This window comes from Kryptolebias marmoratus, linkage group LG24 (assembly GCF_001649575.2).
Source record: "Kryptolebias marmoratus isolate JLee-2015 linkage group LG24, ASM164957v2, whole genome shotgun sequence".
NCBI lineage: Eukaryota > Metazoa > Chordata > Actinopteri > Cyprinodontiformes > Rivulidae > Kryptolebias > Kryptolebias marmoratus.
The window spans coordinates 4,480,563-4,506,228 of NC_051453.1; the positions used below are offsets into that span (position 1 = coordinate 4,480,563).

General features: G+C 37.5%; 1 protein-coding gene and 2 long non-coding RNA genes across 3 annotated transcripts in view; 1 reads left to right on the forward strand and 2 right to left on the reverse strand.

The window, feature by feature from the left end:
• LOC112450656 overlaps positions 1 to 16,111 on the forward strand; it is a 17,198-nt gene extending 1,087 nt beyond the window's left edge. The window contains exons 2-3 of the long non-coding RNA XR_005232792.1: positions 2,341 to 2,910; positions 15,989 to 16,111. This is a non-coding gene — a long non-coding RNA (uncharacterized LOC112450656). The remainder of the gene's footprint in view (positions 1 to 2,340; positions 2,911 to 15,988) is intronic.
• On the reverse strand, positions 2,782 to 7,792 carry LOC112450657. The gene is made up of 2 exons (XR_005232793.1): positions 7,088 to 7,792; positions 2,782 to 3,405 (listed from the first exon to the last, which is right to left on the reverse strand). It is a non-coding gene; the product is annotated as an uncharacterized LOC112450657 (long non-coding RNA).
• lurap1 (leucine rich adaptor protein 1) lies at positions 11,210 to 24,573 on the reverse strand. The gene is made up of 2 exons (XM_017420374.3): positions 23,775 to 24,573; positions 11,210 to 16,595 (listed from the first exon to the last, which is right to left on the reverse strand). The coding sequence occupies exons 1-2, from the start codon at positions 23,985 to 23,987 to the stop codon at positions 15,711 to 15,713; spliced, it is 1,098 nt and encodes a 365-aa protein (XP_017275863.1). The 5' UTR covers positions 23,988 to 24,573; the 3' UTR covers positions 11,210 to 15,710.
• Positions 24,574 to 25,666: the final 1,093 nt, after the last annotated feature.

Consider the following 25,666-nt stretch of genomic DNA (forward strand, 5'->3'; position numbering starts at 1 on the left):
AGAGCTAAGTATATAAAGTGAGAATGTTGAATTGAATTTATATTGATTTATTTAAAAATAAGAAAGTAGTAAAAGTTTTACATCAACCTACTCCTTTACATACAGATAACTTTTTTATGTGGGCCAAAATGAATGACTGAATGAATGAATTCCAAGATGACCGATTAATCGAGAAAATAATCGCCCGATTAATCGATTATTGAAATTATCGTTAGTTGCAGCCCTAGTTACAAGAATGTTTTAGTACTTTTGTTCTTGAAGAACCCAAACTTGTCATATTATTTTGAAAAAGTTATTTGTAAATAACCATTTAATTATTTTATTTATTTAACACATTACTGTAGCCACACTTCATCTGTTTTTATTTAACTGAAAGTGCAGTAAAAGCTGTAGTGGAAATAATTCCTTAACCGATTCCTAAATCGTTGTAAATCTTTAGCAAACAAGATTAAAAATACTTCTAAATTATGCAACAGTGTCTCTCTTTCTTCAGCAATCAGAACAAAACACACACACCTGAAAACACACTCACTCAGGCTGTTGAACTCTAAATCCCAGCTAATAAATAATCATTTGCAACAGATAACATTCCAGTTGTAGTTGCATTTGTCAGCCACAAGGAGTCAGAAGAACGCCACTGATGGAGCTCAGCTGAGCATCACTTCAGTGATGTCAGGAGAGTCGGGTCCTTTCCTTCCTCTCTCGTGTTCGCCATAAAAGGTCATGATGATGAGAAGTGCTGCTGCCTTTGGCACAGAGGAGGCATTAAATCCACCGAGGCCTGATGAACAGTTGGGTTCAGATATGGTGTTAGTGAGTTGGAGAGGTTGTGTTAGTGCTCATGGAAAGTTACTGAACCTGAGTTACCGCACAGCAACTTTGGTGCTCACATTTTATACATGAACCCAAAGCAAAAAAAAACTGCTGACCTGTATGTTGTCCTGATGTAAATACAAAACATCTGCTATTTTTACTATGCTGTAAACAAACCACACATACTGAACTTCCATGATGTACTTTTTGCATTACGTCCTGCCTCCTGTTTGCATTAAACAGATGCTCCCTTGATTCATATTTGCAGCTGGAATAGTAAATCATTGTCCCTGAGACCACTGCTGTGAAGCTCATGTCTGAGCAGCAAATAAAAAAAAATTCCCCACAAAACTGTCTTCATGATCTAACAACAAACCTCTGGAGAAATTAGAGACATCCACTGCTGAGCTACAGGCAACAGAAGCAAAACACTGAACTAAAATATGCTAAAATGCACTTTGGAGGAGCGAGGAAACTGCAGTCGAGTAGGAATGACACCAGATTTCACATTATGCAATAAAAACAGCTGAGAAAATATTGTTTGCAGCAAGTTAATTATTGCCTGCTGAAGAAGGCAAAGTGACAACGATATTTTTGTCTGTGTGTGTGTGGGCTCGTTGGTCAGTAATGTTAGCAAAAAACTAATTTTATTGGAACTCCCAGATAGTAATTATTGGACTTAAATCTGCAACTGATCGACTTTTAGAGTCGGCTGCATTCAATAACACAAAAATGGCTGGAACTCTGTCAGTTTTACAGATATTTAGCTAAAATTTGATGTGGCTGAAACCAGATTAATGCAACAGAAACAGAAATCAGATGAACAAAATTTCCTAAACTGGTCTGACATCTCTGTGCGTGGAGCGTCTGCTGCCTTCAGCTCCGTTAAAGTGAATCAGGAGAAAAATTTAGAGGCTTGGCATTGTTAATCCCTCATTGATCGCCTAGTATTAACTTGTTCAGCGGTTGTCAGGGGCTGCATCTACTGATGCTTATCCATGCCAGCTTTGAAGGCCTTAACATCTGGGATAAAGGTCAGATTGTGGTGCGTTCACTACAAACCACAGGCAAAGGGAAATGAGGAAAATCTGTCTTTCTGGTTTAGAGCCACATGTACATTTTCGCTTTCTGTCAACAGGAAAAAAACAAAAAAAATGGGCTTGGATGAAAATGGTACAGAACAACAAGATGGTTAGGTTTAGATTTTCTGGGAACGTAATGTTTTTTCCAACTTGGCTGTAATCTGTAATTTGAGCTCGGATGCAGATCAGTAGTAGCTAAATCAATGTCTTCAACATTTATGGGGGATTAAAGTACAAAAGAAAAAGAGAATCTGAGGCTACAGAGAAGTAATGTTGTCAAAATGAAATGTGGTAAAGGTATCAGTGTTTGCAGGTGGAACACAGAAACACTGGGATGAAACACAAACAGAAGCCCTGCTGACCTCTGCGACCTTTACCTGAGGCTGTTTCTGTTCGGAGGATTTAGCAGATCATACATATTGTTCTCTCCTTTCATTGCCCTCAGATGGGGATTGTAAATATACAAGCTGCTCAGTGTCTGTTGCCTGATTTTTATCAGACACCTGGCAACGTTTCAGTTTAGAGAAAGAGCTTTTCCAGGAGTGATTCAGATAAGGTAAGACTTTAAAATGTTTAATATAAAAAAAGGGAAACAGCTGAGTGTGATTCAGATTGCTGTTTGTCTTTTATGAAACTGGGTTATTCTCTTCCAGCATCCAGGAGTCTTATAGAAATTTCAGATATGTGTTATTAAATATGTTTCTCTCCAACCGACCAAGAAGATAATAAGTAATCTATAAGTTATTTTCATCCTGCTTTTCTCTTTAGGAGCTGAACCAGAGCCAGGAACACAGGATGTGTAAGGCGGTTGTACTGACATACAGTGCATTATTATTATTTTTTTAAATATGCAAGTTGTCACTTTAATTATGACATATTCAACACATTCAATCTTTACAGCATTTACTGTGTGCAGCAGGTGTAACAGGGTGGGAATCAGAGGTGAACAGAAGAAAAAGGTCCAGAAAATACATGGAACATGGAAACAGGATAAACATTTTTACAACAAATGAAGGTAAACAATGACAAAAACAATAACAACACAGTAAACACAAGATTACTCTGACTGACTAAGAATTATTAACAAGAATAACACAAATCTTGTCAGACAGCAGATGAGGAGAATGAGAAGTTATCTTTAGGTAGTTATGAAACTTTACTTATCTTTTTTTTAACCAAATATTAGAACAACTATATTTACACACTGCCTTGGAAAGAGTCTTTTTTTAGTTTCACCATCTTTTGTGTCCACATGTCTGACTTCTGCAGCATTATGAAGAGCAGCTCTGTTCCTTTCACTAAATCACTTCTGAACTGGTCAACAAGCAAATAAGTCCTGACCAGAGACACTGTATTCTGTGATTCATGAAATTGTGCTACTCAAGATCATTTTATTATTTCATTGAGAACAACTGGTTCATTTGTAACAAGCTTTATTTCTGGTAGTCCAAATGAAAGGCACCGGAGGTCCTGTAACACCTCGCCCACTCTGATCCATTATTCTTCTTATCTGCAAAGGGAAAAATGAACCAATCATCCACATGGCAAAACCTTTTTAATTACTTGTTTGTAGAATAAAAGTCTTTGAAAGCGACCGGGGGCAGTTTTTTTACTTTTCTGTTGTAAGTAGGTCAAATGAATGAAATGCCTCAGATCTGTAGTATGTGTGTCACAAAGCACGCTTGTCTTTGGCTAACAAAGTGAAAGATGCTCAGCTGAATGCCCTCCTTCTTGCTCTATTAAGGCCTAATTGGTTTGGAATCCACTACAGACATGTAGCAAAGAAATGACACAGGCTTTTTGGACTTGTCCAACGTTTTCTGACTTCTTCTCCTTCCGGAAATATTCTTTTGATCTCAGGAACAACTAAAGTAGATTTTAAGCCAAAGGGCTGATAGTCTGTTTCCAGTTTGATCCCGGGCAGATGTTTTAGACGATTACTTGAGTAAATTTACAGCCTATTTGACTCACAGAGGAAAAACAGAGTGGTGGTATGGATCTGACCATGGTGACTATTAACATGTATGGGGGTGAAGAAAGCATTTCCATGAGCTGTGTCAGCAGTACAGAGACCATCTCTTAGGAGAGTGTGGTGTTACTCTAAAGCATTACTGGAAAGCTCCATCAGTCTGCTGTGCCCCAGAGACCAATATGACCATTAAACAGAAATATCAGAATGCCTATGAACTGCACACACTACCATTTTAAGTAGTAAGTTTCTTTTACCCTTCAATCAGAAAAACTTTATTCATCCCAAAGGGATTTTTTAAAAAATGATTGTAAGTCTGCTTCAACTTCAAGCTGCAAGGAAACAACATTATTAAATAATATAATTTATAAAATAGACACAGTTTTTGGGTATTTTTAGTTCTGCAAATGCTTGGATCTGGAGTGAAAATGACTTAGAATTAATTCTAGAGGACAAAAGAAAAGTAATTGTTGTAAAGACGATATAAAACCCAACTGTGATAGAAAATACTCATTTTGTTACATTAGGATCACACTTATTTCCTATTTCAAAAACTATTTAATATTTCACTAAAGTAAATTTTGATCATTTAAAAAAAAGTTCTTTTTTTGCCTAACACTTAATTCTAATATTGTGTGTATTAATTATTAAATATACCCAATGTCATACCGTGGTTTGACATTGGGTATATAAGGACACTCCTTTATAAGTTTTCTTAGTAAAACTAACAAACAAGTAATAATAATAATAATTATAATAAATCTTGACTACAGTTAAACCCAAACTAAATGATTCAAAACATCCCTTTGTTCTATTTTTTCCAGGTAACTTACTTATAGAAAAACTTTCAAAGTGCTTATAAAGCAACTTAAATTGCAAATTTACACATTTGATCAAGTACTTCTTTTTGTTTTTACATCCATGCATATAATTGATGTTGCCCTGGAAGGTTTTAATTGTCAGCACATGGCTTAAATGTGCTTGTGTGTTTGTAAAATCAAATATTAAGCTATAATCCAAATTTCTGTGGGCAGTGAGTTATGCTTTTGAAATTATACCCACTGAATAGGAAGTCTCACAATCAGCAGAAAAACTATAAAACACATGTTGTGTTTAATGATGTGGATCATTAACAGCAGACTACAAGAGATTAAAACATGGCATGGCTTTTATCTAATAAAAAGTTCAACTCAAGAGGTAGAAACACAAAAAGGGCGTACGCTCTGCCAGAGAACTGAAGCACCATCTTTGTGCTGCTGCACCATTCAAGGACCCTCACTGCCACTTCAAAGCTAATGTGAAAGCAGAGGGATGTAGTGATGCTGGTCGAAACAAAGACAAGTCCCTAAATGTTTGGGATTAGTTTCCCTCTTTCAAAACTGAACTTTTAGTTGGTGCTCACTGCATTCTCTGGGTTTTTTTTTTTTTGAACAGTTATGTTCATTCAAGTGGAATGATGAAGAATGTGATCATTTTGAAACCTTGTCCAGAGATTAAACATCCTTAAACTGATTAGCTATTTTTACTTATTTTTGGCAGTTTTTTTTTTTCCATCCTTCAGTTTGACACATGGAAATCTGAGAAAACTGAGTAAAAATCAGCCAAAATAACTACAACCTGTACAGTATTTTGTGTCTGGAAAATCCTACTTGGACACTTACACACATGTGCACGCACACACAGCCAAACTAACAGAAAACAGATGGCTTCGTTGAGACAGTGTTATGAGTTACTCCACCACAGTATCTATAGGTAGTCATTAGCAACTAAAACAGCATTTCCCAAAAACTCTGGCCTCTTCTGACCTCGACCCAAGCTGCATTACGTCAGCTGATGGGAACACCACGGCCCAATTCTGCCCCTTTGTTTGTTTCCCTCAGCGTCCCATAGAGCTCCGAGACCTCTGCAGTGAAAACACTCAACAGTAGCAGGCAGCTTGAGGGACGATCGGGACATTCCATCGTCTGGGATCGTCCTCACAAACTGTCAGACGATCCAAGTAACTGTTCCTGTTAGAGGGAAATGGAGACAACCGGAAAATAAGCATAGAGCCAGTAAAGTCTTAGAACAATCAAGAACAACTAGCTTTTTTAAATGCTTGATTGCTAACAGCTCTGCAAGCAATTACAGACTAATAATGACCTGTTCACAATAATCCAGAAACATCCAAAAACATAAAAATATTCCATTCGTCACAACAATGTCAGCTATGCAGAAAATGCACCAAACAACAACCTTATAAAGACACGTTGCTTTATGAGAAAATATGTTACTGTCCTGGAAATGCATGTTTTGTAAAAAAATAAAAAACTGACTTTTTTGCCCACTTTTTTTTACTAAGAACATAATTATGTCTAAAAAAAACATAATAAAAAGGTGCATTTCTCTTGTAACTTATTGTGAAAAGAAATGAATTGCTTTAAATTTCCAACAATCAAGACCTGCACTAAAATGGTGCTTTATTTGATAAAATGTAGGGAAAAGGATTCAGGTTTGCAAGCACCAATTCCTGAAGTAAAATGACTCAGTTGGGATTCAACATCTACATTTGTGATTTTTGTAGCAGATAAAACATGACTTTTCATGTTTTCTTCGATGAAGCACAGCTCTGTGTGAAGGCAGCAGTCATCGTTGCATTGGCAAGTTTTAAAGTCTTCAACATGGAACAGTTTTATGTTGTGTTTGTACGCTTGGGAAAAGGCCAAAAGTCAGTCATGAATGAAGTGATCCTTTTGACCTCAAACGAGACTGCAAGAAAAACAAGCTGGATTCTGTGTTTAAAAAAAAAAAGCACTGCATGAGCCTCGAAATATATCCTGAAAGCACAAATACAAGTTCAAAATCTATTATACAAAAAATACTTTAAAACAACATCAGTCTATTTAAATGGATTAAAGTAAAATTACAATTTGTTTCAAATACATAAATAGGAAAAGGAATGTTAGTCTGGGTTGAATGAGTGCACAGTTTAGAAGATAAAATCTGTAAATGTTTGAGGTCCACTTTGAGTTGAAGGTCTGTGAAGGCACTACTGATACCGAAATATACATTTTCAGAAAATGAGTTATTTTAGCAAGACAAAACTAAACCATCTGCTGCAAATGATTACCACGGCAGGTGCTTTAACAGGTGCCTAATTGCTTGTCCAAACAAACAAAAAGTAAATGTCACACATAACTCCAAATCTCATTCAAAAATGATAAAAAGTGGGACAATATTTTACCTTTAAAACTTCAGCAAAGTGTATCTCCAGGTTCCAAATGCTTTCAAAAATTTAAAGTGATCCAAAAAAGTGGTAAACATGCCTTTATCCAAACTCTCCCTGTGCCTTACTGCACATACAGAAGTCATGGACTGAGGATTTACAACAAAACACAAGAAATTGTATTTCACCTGCTTCAGTAAAACTTCACTTTGGAAGCTCCTCTTGGGCAGACATCTGTATCCAGTTCTTGCTTACATTTATTAATGGTTTTGATTCACTCAAGTGTGAAAAGCATCTTCCTTTTCTGTGGATGTTTTCAAATGCCTTTGTCAAAAAAAAAAAATCCATCTGTGAAGACATTAAGCTAAAAAAACTGACTCTCTGGCATGACCACTGCAGCCTGCAGTGGTTTTCTGTGTAAGTTTAGAGGACTCAAAGTATTTTGAGTGGTTGCTGTCATGACATGGAGGAGTACTAAAACCATTAGTGGTGCAGTGCGGACAGAGCTTGTGGTTCGGTTTAGCCAATAACCTTAATTCGATTGGACGGTTGACAAAACATCCGTCAGCAGATCTTCAGTGGACACAAACGGGGACTGAATGTCTCAGTGTGGCTGGTACATGTTGAGGATGAGTCTGTGTCGTATCTCAGGTTTATCTTTGTGACAGTTTACAAGTCTAATAAATCATCAGAAGATTGAGAATCTTTTTTAAAACACAAGACATTAAGCCAAATAATTCTGTCATTCCTATAATAAAATATTTTTCTTTTACAAAGAAATGGCAACATATTGCTTGAGGTGAATTTAAATTTGGCTACGTACAGAACCAGATGTGGGCCAGTGTTTTAAAATGTATTTTTTTTACATATACTGGACAGATTTGGGCCATAATGGAGCCAAAGCATTATGGTTACATAAATTCTTCTATGGTTGACATTAAAATGATGCCCTAATTGCCTAACAGAACTTCTTGATGTTACAAATGTATCTTTAACGTCAGGAATGTTTCGTTTATTTGTCCAACATTAAGAGCAAGATCAAGTTGTGCTGTAGGGAGAGAAATTGTATTAATCTACATGTGTTCAACACAAACTAACTGTTTTTAGATGGCATTTCCTTATTCAGAGCAACAGTAAATGGTTAAAAGAAACTTCACTAAGTGAAATCTGGGTGTATTACATTTATTGTTCAGACATGTTTGTATAAGAATGGCTTTCAGCAATTTCTGCATGGCATGTTTCTGCAATTTACGACAACGCAGGCATGATTGTCCTTTTCATGCTCTTTTTTCAGGTGGTAACTACAGATACCCTGAAAACAAGCTAAAAATATTGTTTTCAGTTTCTAAGTCTGACCAAATAATTTTTTTACCCCTTGACTTTATGGTTTATTAGCAGATATAAAAAGGCTTTTATGAGGTAGGGCCAAAGGGGGCAGGGAAGAAAAAAAAAACTATATATGTAAAAGTCTCACCCTGTTTTTTCCATATGGGTGTTCCCACTTCCCTTCAAGCTCGGGTCCTCTACCAAAGGTCTGGAAGCTTGAGGGTTCTGCTCAGTATCTTAGCTGTTCCTAGGACTACGTTCTTCAGGACAGAGATCTCTGAAGTTGTTGTTGGGATCTGTTGGAGCCACTCTTTCAGTCTGGGGATCACAGCACCGAGTGCTTCGATGACCACTGGCACCACTGAGATCTTGACTCTCCACAACTTCTCCATTTCCTTTTTCAGCTCTTGGTATTTCTTGAGCTTCTTGTGCTCCTTCTTCCTGATGTTACAGTCTCTAGGGACTGCTACATCTATCACCACTGCTTTCTTCTGTATCTTATCTATCATCACAATGTCCGGTTGGTTATCCATCACCTGTTTGTCAGTCTGAAAGTCCCACAGTATCTTAGCCCTGCCATCCTCCACCACCTTAGGTGGAGTCTCCCACTTTGACTGTGGGACTTCCAGTCCAGACTCAATACAGATGTTTTTGTACACTATTCCAGCCACTTGGTTATGGTTTTCCATGTACGCTTTGCCTGCCTGCATCTTACATCCCCTTACTATGTATTGGACTGTCTCAGGGGCATCTTTGGTCCCCCATGGATGATAGAGGCAGCAAAAAGACAACAAAGACTTTTAACCATCAATATGTTGTTTTTGTTCAAAGAAGAACAGATATTTCTCTATTTCTCCCTGGTAAAAATAACCTAATATACTACTTGTCATTGCAACAAGATAGTCCTTCATGATCAGCACATAGAGAACCATGAACACCCTGTTATCTCACAGCATGTACAAAACCAACTCCAGAGGAAATACAAACTTCCTGCCAAGGGTTTGAGTAAAAACACAGATGAAAACAGTAAACTACATATAATCTGTCCATTAAGGCAGTTAAATATTACTGCTCCAAACAGCCTCCCTGGGTCTGAAGATTTCCTATGGATGCTTATTGTAAAAAGAAAAGTCTCTGCTGACACAAACATCTTCAGCAGCTGCGTACACTTTTCCTGCTTCATTTACCTTGCAAAACACAACTGCTTTGTGCAATTAAGTGAGAACATCACTCCTTTATAGAAAATGTCAAATTCTTGGATAATTATGTGTACATTTGTTACGTGAAACTATTTTAAAAAATGGTTAAAATCACTTATTTCAGATTTGTGTTAATGAGAATAACATTTCTGACCTCCTCCTTCCGTTGACCAGTTTACCAAAGTTTTATAAAAATCTTTTCTATCCTAAAATCTTCAAACTGTGTTTATGAGTTGCAGCAAACTATTTGTTTCCCTTATCTTTAATTTTTGGAAATGTATAGTTGATTGTTCATCAGCTCTTTCCCATTTTAGTTATTTTTTGTGTTTTATGGTCACTGGGCACTCATTGGGTACAAATTTAGCAGTAGATACCTTTAATTATGCTTAAATATGTTCCATTTTTTAGACTCAGTAATAGAATAAAATACCTTTAAATGATTTTAACGTCCAGTTTATTCATGGAGGCGAGTTTCACTTTCCAGTCCTTAATGAAAGTTGGCAGCTGGGTGTTCTGGCTTCACCCCCAGGCCATCTTCACACCCACATCTTCCCACCTCTTTATGCACCATCATGCTTATCACAGTCTGTTCATCCAAATATTATGTTTTTATGACAACGGGGAGCACACAGCTGCTCATGCATCTCTCCAAACCTGAGCATCTCTTTGCTCAGCGTGACAAAGGTCACTTGAATAAACTGATCCTCAGATAAAATGCTCTACTGAGCTCTAAGCAGAACCATGGGGAACATAGATGTGTTTGACTTTTATCATGTTAGGCCCACAGGTAAAGAGAAAAATAAGAGCAGATTTAATGTGTTTTTTAGGTTTAACAAAATGTAAGATCTGTCATTCCAAACCTTTTTCACTTCATGGTTTTCTGTGAAGTAATGCCACCAATTCCCCCTACCTCCTGGTTTTCAGTACTGCTGCAGAAATATTTATAGACACTGAAAAATGAATTGAATTGATTTATGTACCTATGTAGAATCATTTAGGGTGGGGGTGTTACATTTCAATAGTGCAGCCAGTGCTTTAAATTTGGCCCTTCTAGCCCACAGCTAATTTGCATACCCAGTCCTTGGTTAGTCTTTTAAAGAAAACTAAATGTCTAAAATTACTAATGTAAAAGGCTAAAAGCAAAGTAACAATTAAACCAACAACTCTGGCAATTCTTAAAAGTTTTTTTGTACTTGCTGTCAATAATAAACACACACTGAGGTGTATTTAAGCTGATTCTTCAGGTTTTATAGCCTGTTAGCTCTCAATAAAGGACAGGGATCCATTTTTCTCTCTTTTGAAGTTGCTCAGAAAAAACAATCATTAAATGATTGGAGCACTAATGGATCTATATTGATAAACCTTTGTGGGAGAGCCAAATATTGATCAGGACTCCAGATGAAAGCACCCAGAATAATTTACATTAAGAGGAGAAAAACAGCCACTGATCAGGGAAGTTCTGTTTATTTTATTAGCTTTTGGTCCCCAAAGGTAAATATTACATATACGCTGCAGAAGTTCTCTAAAAATTACTTAAAAGGATTAATAGATTTAAGAAAACCATGACCTGAAATTAATTTTTTACAACAGGATATTCTGAGGACGACACAAGCAAAACATTTAAAATATCTTTATTCATTGAATAAGCTTGTATGAGTTACATACCGCATATATAATTTTCCACATCAACAAATATAGTTATTTCATAATTATTTCATTTTAGTTTACAAAGGGAAAAAAACAATTTTGGACGTAATGCATAACAAAATAATATTAAATTTACTGTGCCACAGATAAAAATAATAAAACTCAATCAAGCAAGATTATAAATCTTTTGATCCAGTGAACTACAGAAGGCCTGTGCTGCTTTTATTTTGAAATCTGCTTTGTTTTGGCTGAGTTAAGTTTTAGATCTGGTCCAGAGCTCAGTGTCCTCTCAGTGTGATTTATTATAGTTCGCTTCCATTTATTTTAGCACTTTGGGATGTGAACAAAAACAGAGACAAAACTCAAGCATAAAGCATAAATAGGATTGGAGAAAAAAAAACAAAAAATGTTGTTTCTCATGTCGCTAACAGGAAATGTATAACTTATGTGTGTCTGTGTTTGTAACAGAGGAAGTTGATAACAGCAGGATACTGAAAATGAAAGCTTCCTTTAAGCTGTATGTTTATGGAGATTATGGAGAAACAACCAGTTTTTACTGTAGCTTCTTAAAAATGTCCAACATGAATCATCATCTGAAGGCTCCAATTTATATGACCAATAAGTGTCTAAACAACAAAGAGTTTAATTGGATCTAAAACATATCCTTTAAATGTTTTCAAATGTTGAAACTTTGTCAATAAAGCACTGGTAAACAATATGCTAATGAACTATTAAAAGAAAGAAGCTTTTAATGGTTAATAAGTCAAATTTTCAGAGTACCCATAAGGACTTGTTTCATTTAAACTTTATTCAGAGTCAAAACGTTTCATTTGTCTTTTCTTCCATCATCTAAAGTGTGCTGCTTCACTGCTGCAGTCATTGTTTTATACAGACACTAGAGCTGATGCTGCTCGGTCTCATTGCCATGGCAACCGCATTCACGTGGATATCCTCTCATCTATGTAATCGCGCTATTTATCTTGTTCCCAGAATAGCCTGAGGATGCAGGTATCTGAAGCTTAGACAAATGCATCACACATCAGGTGTTTGATAAATACTGGACATCAAAAGGACTCAATAAGGAATTTCAGGAAATGAATGTACCCAACAGAGATTCTGAAAAAATGAACATTTGCATCTGCTTTACCCTAAAAGTGTTTCCAAAAGGTCTCTAAAATTTAGCTACACATTCACACAACAATTATTATCCTCCTTTTAAAAGCAGACCACAAGTAGCTCCTCCTGGCAGCCAGACTGTCAGCGCTCGTTAAAACTCTGCCAAGAGGTGAGTTAAAGTGACGTTCACATTCCAAATTTAAACTGGACATGACCAGAGAAAACACATTAAACCATCATGGGCTGCAGTTTATCTGCAGAAAGACACATTATAGGCTGATGTAATGACTTTTACAGGTCTGTCTCCTGCACTATTTTCTTTCCGTATGCCTCAGCTCATTTGGAAAGAAAACCACAAACTAGCACAGCAGACACTTGTGTGTGTGTGTGTGTGTGTGTGTGTGTGGTGGGGTAATATCGTTTTACAATCAGCACATATGCTAAAAGGAAAGGGTGATTCAAATGAGTTCACGTCTGTACTGTCAGTTAAAGATAAATGTCCTATTTTTGTTTAAAGAAAAAAGACGAAAGTATTCCCATTTGTTCAGGAGTTCAGGGTCAAGCCTTTTGCTCACTTTTTCTAGCTCGTCTCTGGTCACCGTTTCTGTGGTGCCGGCTTTATGCTGCTGTCTCCAGCAAGAGGGCATTGTGCTCACATGATGTGTTTGTTGGCACAGACTGAACGTTTCCTTCAAACCACTGGGGTGGTGGAAAGTAGAATAAAAAGAAAAGCAGTGGGAGGAGAGAGGAAACACTTAAGTGGCTGATATGAATAGATGTTAGGCTTAACATCTAAATTATAATTGCACAGAGGAAAAAAAAACGCACAAAGAAACAGTCTGAATGTAAGTTAGAATAGGCTGAAAAGCCCAAATCAACAGGTAATGACAAGTGCTTTTATATAAATGCAAGAAGTTGTTAGAATTGCAACTTTGTTGTTAGATTTTGATCATTTTCAGCCACTTTTAGTTTAACTTTAGAGACATTTCAGACAAACCTTCCTCTATAAAAAACTGCTTGTATTTCCTTCCTACTATCTATACAACCTTCAGTAAATGGCAGAAAATAGCAGCACAGCAGCTGAGAGATGTGAAAAAACCTCCATATTAGTTAAAATCTTATGGTTTGTCATCATTTTAGGATTTGTTGATCTGTAAAACCTCAGAGCTGATACTGGTTATGTAATAGGATCGGTGCATGAAATATTTAAAATAAACAATAATAGTGTGCATCCTGCAGAAATGAAACTAATTTGTGAGTTTAAATAACTTAAATTTTCAATATAAAGTGTTTTTGTCTGTTTATACCTTATCAATCAACCAAATGGCTGTTGAAGAGCATGTATAAAATCATTTTTACATACTTCTTGAGACAGATGAACTAACAAGACTGACCATGAATTAAAAATGAGCTACAACTAATCAAAAAGGAGAAAAGTTCTCATCATAAATGGCCAAAAAAAAACAAACAAACAAAACAACTCTAGCTTCAACTGAAATCAGGAAAAGAAGAACTAAAGAACCGCTGCTGTGACCATCATTTTTAACTTCATCTGTGCCATTAGGCCTTCCAAGCTATCTGATTTAAAAGTATGAAAATCATTAGTTTTAGTATCAACATCAAAGCTAAAATAAAATAAACTTGTCTCAGGGTAGCATTAGCTTAAATCTTTATGAGGAGAAATATTATGCAGACATAATGCAAAAGGTTTCTTTTAGCAGATGATGTCTGCAGCTCCAGCAGTATGAGCAGACTGCTGACTGACAGGAGTAGAGACATTGTAATGAATGAGCCAAAATAAAAAAACAACAACTTTGCCCTCTATTCTTATCCAACTTTGACGTGCCAGCTGCTTTCATCAGGATTGTAGCAGACATCAGACATGAATCTGTGTTTTTATTTTGCACACATAGACACACAGTGTTTGCTCATCGGTACCATTGTCATCTAGAAACAAACTTTATTATTAGATTAGTTTGCTGAAAGAGCCTGCTCTTGTAAGACAGTAGCCAAACTTTGAAAAATATTGCTTTCTCCTTTCTGATTGTTTGTTTTTTCCATACATTTCTAACAAGTGAACCACTACAACTTTCAGCACCAGGCATGCAGTTTCTACCCAGCAAGCATAACATATCCACCAGTCCACACTGAAAAGCACACAGATTGATGGCCTGGCTATTTTTACACACAAGCAGAGGCCAGGGGGACAACAAACAAACAAAAAAACAATAAAATTGGTCCAAACAATCAGATAATCACGACAACAGTGCAATTGTCTGAGGAAAAAGACAGGATTGGATTAAGGTTTACATTATTGAGGCACAATTTCTGCTTTAAACAGAACTAACACAGGCAGCAATAATCATTAAACTAACCAAAAATATTCAGCTAAATATTCAGGATTTGCATACAGCCAGTCACAACTAGATGCACAGAGTAGCTGTCTTGTGATTTAGTGAATTTACAGTATTGCAGGTGGTTCCACTGAAGTCAAACTTCACAAAGACACAAGATTATCTCTGGTATATTATTTTAATGAGTTCAGCTTTTTCTAACCTCAGTGCTTTTGTCGTTAATATTATCTACTGTGGGTCAGAAGAATGTTTTGGCAGAAACATGCGCACAATTTTCAAGATAGTACAGATTAATACTTGCATTGGCTTTTTTGGTAACACTTACTAAAGGATGCTTTATATCATGACTGGAAGAACCCAGCTATATCATATATAAATAGTTTACACAATACTTTTTTGGGAGTTCACTGTAAGAAAAGGAGGTTTTGTCTGTATCATATTACTATTGTTTAAATGCATTACATTTGGATACTCAAGTGCCATATCTTTTTAGTATAATGTCCCAACTAAAGCAGAATAAATATTTCCTAAAGCAGAAAAATTAAATGAGTGGGAACACTTGTTTTCCGGATCATTTGAGAAAGTCAATTTAAAGTTAAAACATCAAATAATCTAAATTAAGTTTCAGCTCTCTGGCAGATTGTGTCCCTGTGCTTGATTTCAAAAGAAAAACAAAATAACAAAATTATTCAAAATAAAACCAGGGCATGCCAAGAAATACCCTGAGAAAAAACATGGCACTAAATTTTAAAAGTACTTTTCCCACATTTGTGAAAGGCAGCCCTGTCTGACTAAAAGTGGACTATATTATGTGCATCCATCTTAACTCTGACATCAATGTTTCCTAGAAAGTTGGTGTAGTCACAAGAGGGAACAAAAGATAAATATGTTAAAGATTTTCAAACTCAGGGTTTTTTTTATTGAGGAAAGTCTCTCTATATGCATTTCACACAGTAGTTCACACGTCTGACCTTCAGAGCTCCTGTGTAATTACTCTTTTTACAAAAAAGTCACATCTTCTTGTGACTGCACCCAGTGCCAGTGAGCGTCATACTCCAGATGCACTTTGCCGTTCATTTTGCACGTATCCAAGTCAATCTTTCCATTTTTGCAAGGTTTGACTTTGGGGTTTTGGCAGTTTTCCATTTTCTCTGTGAGGCCTTTGCGAGTTGGGCTGCCTGTGTGTGTTGATGGTTTCTCCAGGACACCATTTGCTTTCCTTGTTGCTGTCTGGGTGTTGTCCTTTAAAACCGGGCTTCCCTTATCTGTCTCTGCAGGCTTGGTCCAAACTGGAGCATCTGACTTGGAGCCGTCAGACTTTACTTGGGAAGAACTGCCAGAAATGGCTGGTTTTCCAGCTCCAGCACCAGTGAAAACACTGCTAACTCCATTCCCAGATCCACTTCTAATCTCTGTCTGAATTCCATCCCCAATTCCATTGTCAACTGTCCCAGACTGAGTCCCATTCCCAGTTTCATTACCAGACCTAACCCCCACTCCAGGTCCTATTCCAGACACTGTGACCCTGGATCCTCCCGTTATGTGGCCCCCAGCGGTTACTTCTGAGGCTAGTGGTGTGGTGGAGCAAATGACAGACTCTGAGCTCGAGGGGCAGTACTCGTCCATGTCATCAGCCAGGGTGTCCAGGTAGCTGCCAATGGAGATGTTGTCTAGTTTGTCATTAGTGGGGTCCTGCAGGCTGCTCCAGGAGCCTCTCCAAGAGGTGTCAGGGCCCTCGCCCAGGCTGTACTGACTGCTGGTCAGGCTGCTGCAGTGGCTGGTCAGCGTGCTGCGCTCCTCCATCAGCCATTTCACTGCCTCGATGCCCTCATGGACCGCCAGTAACTGCTGCAAAATCTTCACGTCTACTGAACGCAAATGAGCCTGTAGACACACACATAACAATAACATTCAATTTCAAAATTATGGAAAAGATGGATAACTAAAATAACCAGCTTTGGCTCAGGAGACATGTGCAAATACAATTATATTGCTAATAAACTTTTACAGACTGCCATAATTGGAAGAAATGTATACCAGACTCTCACAGGTGGAAGCCACAATGCTAAAAATGGGAGACAAATAAAACTAGAGAAGAAACAGGCTTGCAGATGAAAGTCACAAAGAAAATGTGACCTAAACTGGCTCCACAGAAGCTAAGAGACAAAAGCTGAACATGGTGGAAAGTATGATATATTAGTTGCTTATAAATACCCTGAAAAATTTATTTATATGTATGACATCTTAGTGAATAAAAAAAGTAACAACAATAAAATTTGCTACAAAATCAAGACCTACAAAAACCTTCTAATGTGATAAAAGGACCATTAAAGAGTTGAATGCAGCAAGAGTGGAAAAAATATCTGTGGTCATGGAAAATTCCTCTAGTATACATTTGCAGAAGTCTTCAGTGAAATGAAGCAGAAGAGGTGATTGGTGTCACCAATATATTTATAAACTAAATATAAGCTGTCATCACTTTAGATAAATGTACTTTCAGCTATAAGCCCTTACGTTGGCAAAATTCCTGATCTAAACATTCAAAATCATAATAGAAATTTAAAATAAAAACATTTGTTTTTTTCTAAATATAAAGGAAGTATTTCTCTAATATTGCTCTTCTTTTCTATAATAGTAATAATGCTACAATACATGTGTTAAAACCCTGATTTGAAGTTGTGAGCATGTAAGTGATTTGTTACAAGAGAGACAAGTAAATCTACCCTGAATGTGTCATGAAGCTGTCTCCCTCCTCTCTGTTGTCTGATCCTAATTACAGAGTTGATGTCTGGTGAGGCTCAGGTCACAGCTGCTGCTAGATTCCACCTGAGCCATAAATACCTGTTTGCTGCATCCACATGTCATTCATTAGAGTAATGCTTTCACAGTTCTCCAGGCTATTGGTTTTTAAGTCTTTTACTTCAGTAGTTGGTTTATATTTCTTATCTTGTCATCTAGATTCAGTGAGGACATGACCTCGTCACATCAGGTATTTTAAGATTCCTTATCAAGGAGATTATTTATGAAATTCAAAGCTTTACTGAGTCCTGATCACTGCAGACTGCTCTAACATGTTATAAAAAACGTAACTTTGGAAATCTTCCTCCAGCATTTCACTCTGTTTCTGTGTTTGAGCTCTGTGTGCTATTTCTTTTCTCCCTATAAGTATGTTTAAGGTATTTAGACCGCATTTTATTAGCATCAGAGAGCTAGTTTTTGCAACTTGTGTTTCACACAAAATGTATACAAACTGACTGCAAATGGTGTTCCAGTGAGAACAGTCTTTGGTGTAAATAACTATAGACATCTATTTAAATATTTATCAGATGCAAAAGTGATGCCAAATAAAAGTCTGTAAAATAGTGTTCGCTTGAGCTTTTCAGAGATTTTGGAAGTTAGTTATTTTAAAATGACTGAGATTGACCCTGAGCTACACCTCACTTGTCCTTGGTTCAGGTTGACAGTTTTGTCAAAACAGACAGCAAACATCAATCAAAAAGCAAAAAGAATATCTGGAAAAGAGAACAAGACACGGTTTTTACAGGATGAGAGAAGAACAATATGGTCAGTGTGGTGTGAATGTGATGACGTAACATCTGTAAATTACACCCGCAGACTCAGCTCTACAGCAACAACATGAGGAGGGACAAATGAATTAGCTTTTTCCTTCTCACTGCACGAGTGGCTCTAAAAACTGCTGGCTTTCTGGCACAAACACTGAGATGTGGTTTATGTTTGAGGTTTTTGGCTGGCAGCGGCCGAGGGCCTAATGAGGCCGGTGATAAAAGTAACTCCATGCCTGTCAGCGCTGAGGTGGCACAATGCAAACAGAACTCTGTGTGCTTCAATCTGCTGCTGATCTCCGCCTGTCTGAGAGGACAGATCAACTAGATTTGTTCTGCAGTCACAGCTCAATATATTACTGTTTTACTGAGGTCAGACATGGAAAACTGCTTAATAGGTCTGCTGTTGTGTAAAATATACACAGACACACTCAGATCAAACTCCATCCAGTTTCCACAAATGTGTCAGCAAGACATATAAATAAATATATGCAAGTGAATGAAAAAAATCAGAAATTTAGACACTGAAATTATAAGATTTTTAAAAACTTTGCATTCTGTTTTGAGACATAGGTTATTCAGCTGTGGAAACATGCAAAGGGCTTTCACATTGTAGGTCTTTTTGTGCCACCAATCAAATCTATCCAGTTTGCATTCATGCCAGTATTGTTCTGCACTGTTTCAGGAGGAATTTCTTTAATCTCCATGAAAATATGTATAATTTTTTTTTATCAAAGAGATATTTTGGCCCTGCTACAAGGACCGTGAAGCTAAGGAGAGAAAACAATATATTAGCAGAAATGATAACAGACAGCTGAAGTGTGATCTGTGACATGGACACACCCATATGGCAGAAACAGCTCCCCAATGTCACACAGTTACTGAACAGACTGCTGAATCACTGCCAGCTGGGACCCTGTTTAACTCATACACCAAATACACACACATTCTGTCTCCTGTGTCCCGTCTTTGCTGTTTCACCTCCCCAATCTCACTCAGGTTGTCTGCAGACATACGGTGTCCTTGCTGAGTCTCTTCTGTCTTGATTTAGACCTTCAGCATCTGTCTGAATTCACTTCTGAATTTTGCATAAAACATCCCATCATGACACCTTGTACACTACAGCCATGAGACAATTGGTGTTAAGAAGAATTTTGTTACAATTTAAAAGTCAAATGATTAAAATTTATTGAACATCTAGAATAAAAATGCTGCATTTTGGTTCTGATTAGACTAAAAATGGAAGTTGTAGCTTTTGAATTGGCAAAAGCTTACTTTTCTTCTAAAATGATGTGCCAGATGGTGACTACAGAAGCTCTCTGGGAAGTTCTCCACAAAAACCATTTAACAAACTGTATCAAAAATATTAAGAGGTGGTTGAAGAAAACACCTTCTGCAAAAGACTTAAACCAATCTGATCAATTGCATTGGTTTTGTTTAAATGTCAAGCAAATTTGAAGTGAATATTGTAAATTTGAAAGGCATGGCTCCTCTAACTCCCCTCCAGCTTTAATTCCAAGATGTCGAGCTTGGTTTGGACAAGGATGAAGAATTATCATCACAGGCTGGCTGTAGAGCAGTTTGTAAAGACACTGGTTGTGATGAAGAGGACAGTCATTTAGTAATGATTTATTCAGACAAAATCATCCAGTATGTGGCATTCATGAACAGTTAGTAAGTGACCAGACACGGATAAACAAGGCTGCGATTAAAAACACTTGGTTCTAATTCCTGCCACTCAGCTCCGTGTTCAGTGCTGACTTTCATCTGCCCTGAGGTGGAAGGCTGAAATCCAGCATGAAAGTGGAAAAAGACCACATGGGATAAAAAAAATGTAGATAATTCAGAAAATGATCCACCTTGGGCACATTTGCCTTAAAATATGTTAAATACAGGTAAAACACACAGTAAAATGTTTGATTTAGTTGACTGGTTGTCTTTGATCACCAAAAACTGAGAGAACACCAGCAATAAAAATGAATCTACTTTCAATTCAACTAATAAACTTCTCTGATAAGCACCAAAAACCTTTATATTGTTTGTGACAGTTGTAAATCCTGCTCAAACACAGAGAAGGTCTGTTATTAGTTGTTATACAGACAATAAGAAGGAAATCTGATCGTCCTTATTTGTTTACGTGTAAAAAACAGACAGCACACTGGTAACTGTGAAACACAATAAGACACTCAACAAGAAGCTAAGCAATGATTCATGGGTGGTGAAACTGTCAACACACACATGCACACTCTTGATTTTACAGCAGACAGATGTTGCAGGCCTTCATCACTGTGCTGTGGTCACAAAGTAATAGGAAACAGAAGGATTTAGTATAAATACACAGTAAAGTGGGAAAAGATGCTGATATTAGCATATTTTTAACTCCCTGCCTCTTAATGCAGGTCTAATAAGCTTATCAACATGGCGGAAGGTGTTAAATGCACATACTGGGACTTTGCTACACAGTGTGTGTGTGTGTGTGTGTGTGTGTGTGTGTTTCATTTATCTGAGAGAGCAGTGTAGTGTAATGAGAGTGCAGAAGAGGAGATGTGAGCCCTGCACTTTCATCAGCTATCTGCTTAGGAAGATTTACAGTAATGCATGTGCAGAATGTCTGCAGATCCAAATGGAAATGCTTCAATGTACACACACACACACACACACACACACACACACACACACACACACAGATACTGGATCTGTGCTGAAAGTTTCCCACCCTGCAGGTTAGGAAGTGGCTCTTTATCATCACCAATCCTCTTTCTGTCCCTTTTTCCCCTCAGTAGAGGTGACTGATGATTGATGCTGGTACCACATCAGTCTGTCTCTGCTCTCAACAGATTTATGAAGAAACTTGATTCATATTTGAAGGAATGCATATTGCCCCTTTTATGCCAGAGTTTTAAACTGCATATGCCTAGTGCTGAGAAAGGACAGACTTATAGTCATTTTGGTCCAACTTTGTAAATGACGTTATGCACGGTCTCATGGGATATTTTGAGACCAACTAGAAGTGTTAGCACTCAGAGAATGTGTTGGGAATGACTCGCAGCTACTACCACATCACTACAGTGAGCTCAACGTCTATAAAACTGACTCAATTCCAGCCATTTCAGAGTTAGCTAAGAAGGATTAGCTTTGTTTTTTTTTTCTGTTTAGCTTCTCTGCCAGTGCAACATTCTGTAACAAATGACAAAAGCTGTCAAAGTTATAGAGCCACTTTTTTAAAAGTGACAATCACAGTTGTTGATGTTTTTCTGTAGTTGTTTATTGCCTCAGAGTCTACAGTCTGGGTTCCCATCACCATCACCAGTATGACTTGTGCTACAGTTCTGAAGAGAAATTGGCCTTTATGTCCAAAATGTGACCAGACTAATAATGTGTTTGGATGTTTGAATGCAACCAATGTCTTTGGAAGCAACTTCCTTGGAGAACTGCGTTCTTTGTTTGGATATTTGGACGTGGTTGTACATGTGGTTGGTGTCACAACCACAGACTGGGTGCACGCCTCCATCTGCTGCAGGAATGCATGACATACAAGTACACAAAAGGAAAAGAAAACAAATGTAAAGTAGTGTAGATCTGTGCTGTTTGGAGAAAAGATGGGTTCCATGTAAACAAGATGACAGGGAGACATTTGTTTAAGCAAATAAATCAGCAGCTGCTCAATAGAAAAATAAATGATTTTCTTAATAACAAACAACTTTTGCTGGAAAAGAATTTATACCTTAAAAGCTACATTCTTATGAAAGATGTGAATTATTTTTTTAACTCCCTGAAACAAGCAACACTGTATTCATTGCACGATAACACTTTATTTCCTCGCTCCCCAGCTGTCAGCATAATAAGAAGTAGCTTTTATTTCTTCAATGAACATAGTAATTGTCAAGAAAAGTCCAATTAGTTAAAAAAAATATTTTCATGTGTTTTAATGTGCCTAAATAATCTCCATCACACTCACTCATCTGAAGCAATCACTGCAGTTCTAATCATGCTGAGAAAACTCATATATCAAAGCAGGAGGGAAACAAATAACCCTTTTAATTTCACTGGCCTCTTTTCCTGTGGTGAGAACATCTCTCAAATTGTGATATAAGTACAACTGGTGGTACTCAGAATCTCTTTAGTGGTGCTTAGTTGAAGTTTTGCTATCAACTATTTATAAGTTAAATAACAACTAATTAACCATCACAAACTGAACTGTAAAGTAAAGCTTACAAGCAAAGATAACAAAAGATGAGTGATATACACAGTGAAGTGAAAACAAAAAGAAATGAAGAATATTCTGACAACCTGTGTGAAAACTGGAATGAATGATGGTTAACCAAAGAACCAGTGGCTCCTTAGGACAGGACCTGTGAGTTAAAGCTAATTTATATTAAAGGGACTGATTACAAAGTATGAAATCTAACACACAAGGTTATCCTGAAATGGATTAAATGATGCCGTTTGAAAGGGTTCACTCCAGTAATATTCCAGATATACTGAATGCAATTCCTAAATGTTGGTATGTACTCAACGTAAACAAACAAAACAAAACTGCAGTGTGTTTGGTGAAGTTTCTGCAATAAAACGTTTGAGAACTACTGCTTTAGAAGTTATGAAAATGAAAAGGTTCCTGCAGTCTTATGTTGATGATACAGCCTTGTTAGTTCTGCTCAAAACTCTTGGTTCTATACAGCCCATCTTTAGGCACCTCACAGTTTGATCTGATTAGGATTCGAAGGGCTGTGACTGAAGCTAAAACTATGATCAATGGTTTTCATTGATCTTGATGCACCTCTTCACTGTCCACTTGGGTTTTAAAGCAAAGTATTTGTAAACTTCTAATTCATTTACTTCCACCTTGTGCACGTGTCTGTGCACGTCATAGACTGTGGATTCTGCAATTCCACGCAGAGCTCCACCTTTTGGGTTCCTCACCATTACCCTGTTAATTAACAAAATCAATTATTGAAATCTGAAAACTGATTCAGAATCGTCCCTGTCTGCCACGTGGTGCATCTAAAAATAGATTATATTACTTACAGCACTAAAGTTTCGAGCACTGATTGCTGAATTACAACCTGTGCAAGCAGCACAGATGTTGCAGGAAGGGTAACGTCTGGAATGTAGGAGATTCGCCTTTTGTCCAGTCAGCAATAAAATTTAGGTGGAGCTTCGGGGTTTGATTTTTCTAATGACACTGATCAGGAAAACGTCTTTCCATTAAAGTCTAAATCATCCCATATGTGACTCCAAAATTATTAGCACTACAGCATATTTTTTGTTAAACATTGCACTCTGATGTTGTGGAGCAGACTCTGCTCACTGTGCTGTGTGCCCAAGCATAATTATAGGCGAAGAATGATAAATTAATTTGCTGATCCATGTTTAACTATTCACAGCAACATTGTCCAGTGGGAAAGAACTGGATCAGATTCTCTGCCTCCATTAAGCTGCATCACTGTGACAGCTTCCCACTGTGCTGACACACACACACACTCCATTACAGAGTTCTTACCATCTCCACCTTCAGTTTCCTGATCTTCTCATCCAAACTCTTCCTCCCGGTGTCCTTGCTGGGGTCGTGAGGGGTTGCCAGCTTGGCGTCCCCCCGGAGAGAGGACGGATCTTCTCGCATCCACCTGAGCAAACCTTCGGGAGTCTTCCGGCCGATTTTCATCTCTAGATCCTTCAGATCTGGGATGGTCTCGCTGGCCGTGCCTTCATCCATCGCAGCCGTGTGTTCAAGCCGAGGTCGGGAAATCTGTCGTCCCTCTGGGCTGTTTGAGACTGATGCCTGTCAAACGGAGAGGGTCGCTTCCTTCAGGCTTGTTTGGCATCCTATAATGCGTCTCGTGCTGAGCTGGACTGCGCCACGAGAGAAGACACTTTGTAACAACACAACAGTGTGTACTTATTTCCTCCGGATCGATACCTCCTTGGTCAATATTAGAACTCTGTGGAACCATATGAACTATTGCTCACAATAATAATACAAAAACAATTAAAAAATCTAATTAGTTGTTCATTTCCCGCGGTTTGATGACAGATTCCTCTGGGTTAGAGTCCCGTGTGTCCGGTGAGGCTGACGTGTTTGGGTCTCTTCAGGAAATCTTCATCCCGAACCGAAGTGCGCAGATCCCACCTGCATGATGACCGCAGAGTGGGAGACCAGACCCGAACCAGGCAAGTCCGAACAAATCACACGGCTCCACTTCCGGGAACTCTTTCAAAATAAACATTCTGTGCAGGAAAGGTTTAAATGGCATCGACTTCCAAAATAAAATAAAGAATGTGGAGAAAGAACCCACCATCATAAGTTTTTTTTCCTCCCTCACAAAAAAACAAAAACAAAAAAAGAACATTTCCTCTAAGATCAAAATTAGACAGCTGTGACTGATATGTTGAGTAAAAGCCCACTGCCACGAAAAGTGGGAGATCATGTAATTATCTGTGCAGCTTTGATTGTTTGTCTGTCTGTTAGCAAAATATCTCATGAACCACTGGACAGATATTAATGAAACTTTCAACAATTTGGAGTTAACCCAATTCAAGATGGGCACCACAGCTTACATAAAAATGCCAATAAAATTTGATGTGGTAGTAGGTGAGAGTCATTCACAACACCTTTAGCGTGTCATTTTCCAATATTATATAAGACTGCGCATAGTGTTGTTTTCAAAGTATGACCAAAATGTTCTACAGCTTTGTTATTTCTCAACATAAGATGACCTCAGTCTAAAACTCTGGCATGAAAGAAGAAATGATAGGCCTTTAACTATTACACCACTACCATTAATATATCTTTTAAAGTGCAGACAGTGCAACTAATTTATGTAGTCTACAGTTTAAAAAGTTTAAAAAAGATAAGTCAGTTTAAAACGTGTGAACATTAAAACCACTGATGTAAGGAACAGAGATTGATGTATTCTGTTTATTTCATTCTCGGTAAAAGTAATCTTAGGGTCCTATCACAAAGCTGATCATTTATGCTATATAAAAATGCATTGCTACCTTCTCCAACAAAGCAAAAACTAGGCCATAATATTACACAAATATGAGCTGTCATCTTAACTGGTAACATTTGTAACCGGAGTTTGTAAATAGTGATAACATACTCTGTTTAAAATTAATTTATCTGCCCAGATCTTGACAGAATTGTTGGAACTGACCAACCTTTTGTGCATAAAAATGATAAGCTGTTCAGCAAGTTGTCTAGGTAACGGCATATCAACTCCTACAACTTTTTTTTTCCTTCTTTTTGCTGTTGGTAAGTTTGACTCTTACATAATCAAGAATACAGTTTTGTCAAAGACATTTTTGACTTTTCTACTGAGTGTGCCGATGCTCCCTCAGTGGCAGCATTAGATGCTGAAAGCTTCTAGACAGTTACGTTATGAGCAAGTGGCA

Bases quoted from the DNA above. Each gene is read 5' to 3' on its own strand.
- lurap1 (XM_017420374.3), bottom strand. From the start codon at position 23,987: ATGGATGAAGGCACGGCCAGCGAGACCATCCCAGATCTGAAGGATCTA. The intron at 16,596-23,774 runs GTAAGAACTCTG...GTGTGTCTACAG, and splicing joins GGAAACTGAAGGTGGAGATG to GCTCATTTGCGTTCAGTAGA.